Source organism: Arachis ipaensis, chromosome B09, assembly GCF_000816755.2.
Source record: "Arachis ipaensis cultivar K30076 chromosome B09, Araip1.1, whole genome shotgun sequence".
Lineage (NCBI taxonomy): Eukaryota > Viridiplantae > Streptophyta > Magnoliopsida > Fabales > Fabaceae > Arachis > Arachis ipaensis.
This window is the reverse complement of record NC_029793.2, coordinates 2,568,493-2,570,114: the sequence shown is the minus strand read 5'-3', so window position 1 is coordinate 2,570,114 and position 1,622 is coordinate 2,568,493. Positions and strand designations below refer to the sequence as shown.

Genomic DNA, 1,622 nt, shown 5'->3' with positions numbered 1-1,622 from the left:
AACTATTTAAACATGAAATTTTTTACCTTTTAAAAAAAATCACTGAATTTTTTTTTTCTAAAAACTCACAAAAAAGAAAATCCATAATTTTGTCCATTTAGGCCAATTATTCCCGATCATATTAGAGGGTGGCTACACTTTAAGGGCGTGATGAGGGCAGCAATGGTAGGGCCACTAAGGATTTTATTTTGATTTATTATCTTATATTATATTAGAAAAATATAGGTAACAAATAAGATTTTTGAATAATGTGTAAACAATGTGAATTAATAGAGTTAAAAGAATAAATTTAATTAATAATATTAAATTAAAATGTAGAATATTTTTATTTTATTAGTAATTATTTATATTGTTCAAAATTTTCATTGTTCCTAACACTCTCCTATTATATTTTATGCATGAAATTGAAAGCTAGCACTAACTACTAATTAAATATGGGGCCCTCTTGTTTATAAATAGATTACTTTCTGAAACTCAACACTCAACACTCCCAACACTCTTCTTTCTTCTCATGCCTCTTCAATCTTCTTTCTCCTCCTCTTCCACTTATTCTTTTTTCCCCTCTTTCTTGTTGTTCTTCTTCTCTTCAATCATGAAAGCCAAGCTTGATCTCCACCCTTGAGACCTCAACGCCTTTAGAACTCTCCAAAGAGACCTTGGTCTCAATGCACTTTTAGTCAACGGTAAGGCTTCCATCGATGCTGTGTTCTGCGACACCGCCACAGCCACCTACGTCCTCCAAGAATCTCAATCGAACCCTCTCTTCCGCCATTTTACACCTCACTCAGCTTAAAGAACTCTCTTTATCTCATAACCACCTCGTTGACCGCATCCCAAACTCCATAGTCAACCTCAAGAAGCTCGAAATCCTCGATCTCCGTGGCAACGGCTTCTCCGGCGAAGTCCCGCCTCACCTTTTTTCGCTTGCAAGGCTCCGACTCCTCGATGTCTCCTCCAACAAACTCTCCGGCAACCTCAACTTCCTCAAGTATTTTCCGAACCTGGAAAAGCTAAACGTCGCCGACAACCACTTTGTTGGTCGTGTCCCGGTTTCCATTCGCTCGTTTCGGAACCTCAGACACTTCAACTTCTCCGGCAATAGTTTCCTCGAAGGCTCAACGCCGATTGCCAAGAGTTACAATGAAGTCGAAGACTTCCAGTCTGTTGTCCCAAGACGCTTCATCTTCGCTGAGGACTTGACGGTGAGAGTAACGGCGGCAGCATAACCACTCTTGCGCCATCTCCGAGATCAAACAAAAGGAGGAGGAGGAGGAGCTATTTTCCTAGTTTTTGATATTGTTAGTTGAGAGTTGTAACTGTAACTGACTTTGTTTGATCGGTGTGATGTAGGGCGAAGCTGGATTCATCGGCGGAGCACGGTGTCAGAAAGTTCTCCGATTTCACGCCGGAGGAGTTCAAGAGGCATTACCTTGGGTTGAAGCTGTTAGTCCAGTCAAGAACCAGGTGCGTACGTATTATTATTATTACTGTTGTTATTATTAAAATTTTATCTGAATTTTTTAGTTTATTGATAAAGTTTATTTGAAGTGTATATAAATGTATTTTTCATATTATAAAGTGTAAAAATATTTTCTTTCATAAATAGTAATACAATAGATTAA

General features: G+C 38.3%; 1 protein-coding gene across 2 annotated transcripts in view; it reads left to right on the top strand.

Moving 5' to 3' along the window:
• The window catches only part of LOC107616691 (leucine-rich repeat receptor-like serine/threonine/tyrosine-protein kinase SOBIR1), a 2,314-nt gene continuing 1,165 nt past the window's right edge, over window positions 474–1,622 (top strand). The window contains exons 1-2 of one of the 2 annotated variants that reach the window (XM_021112510.1): window positions 474–1,202; window positions 1,351–1,467. In XM_021112510.1, the coding sequence (XP_020968169.1) occupies window positions 699–1,202; window positions 1,351–1,467 (621 nt within the window). In that variant the 5' untranslated portion in view covers window positions 474–698. The remainder of the gene's footprint in view (window positions 1,203–1,350; window positions 1,468–1,622) is intronic. The other variant, XM_016318634.2, reaches the window with a different exon arrangement.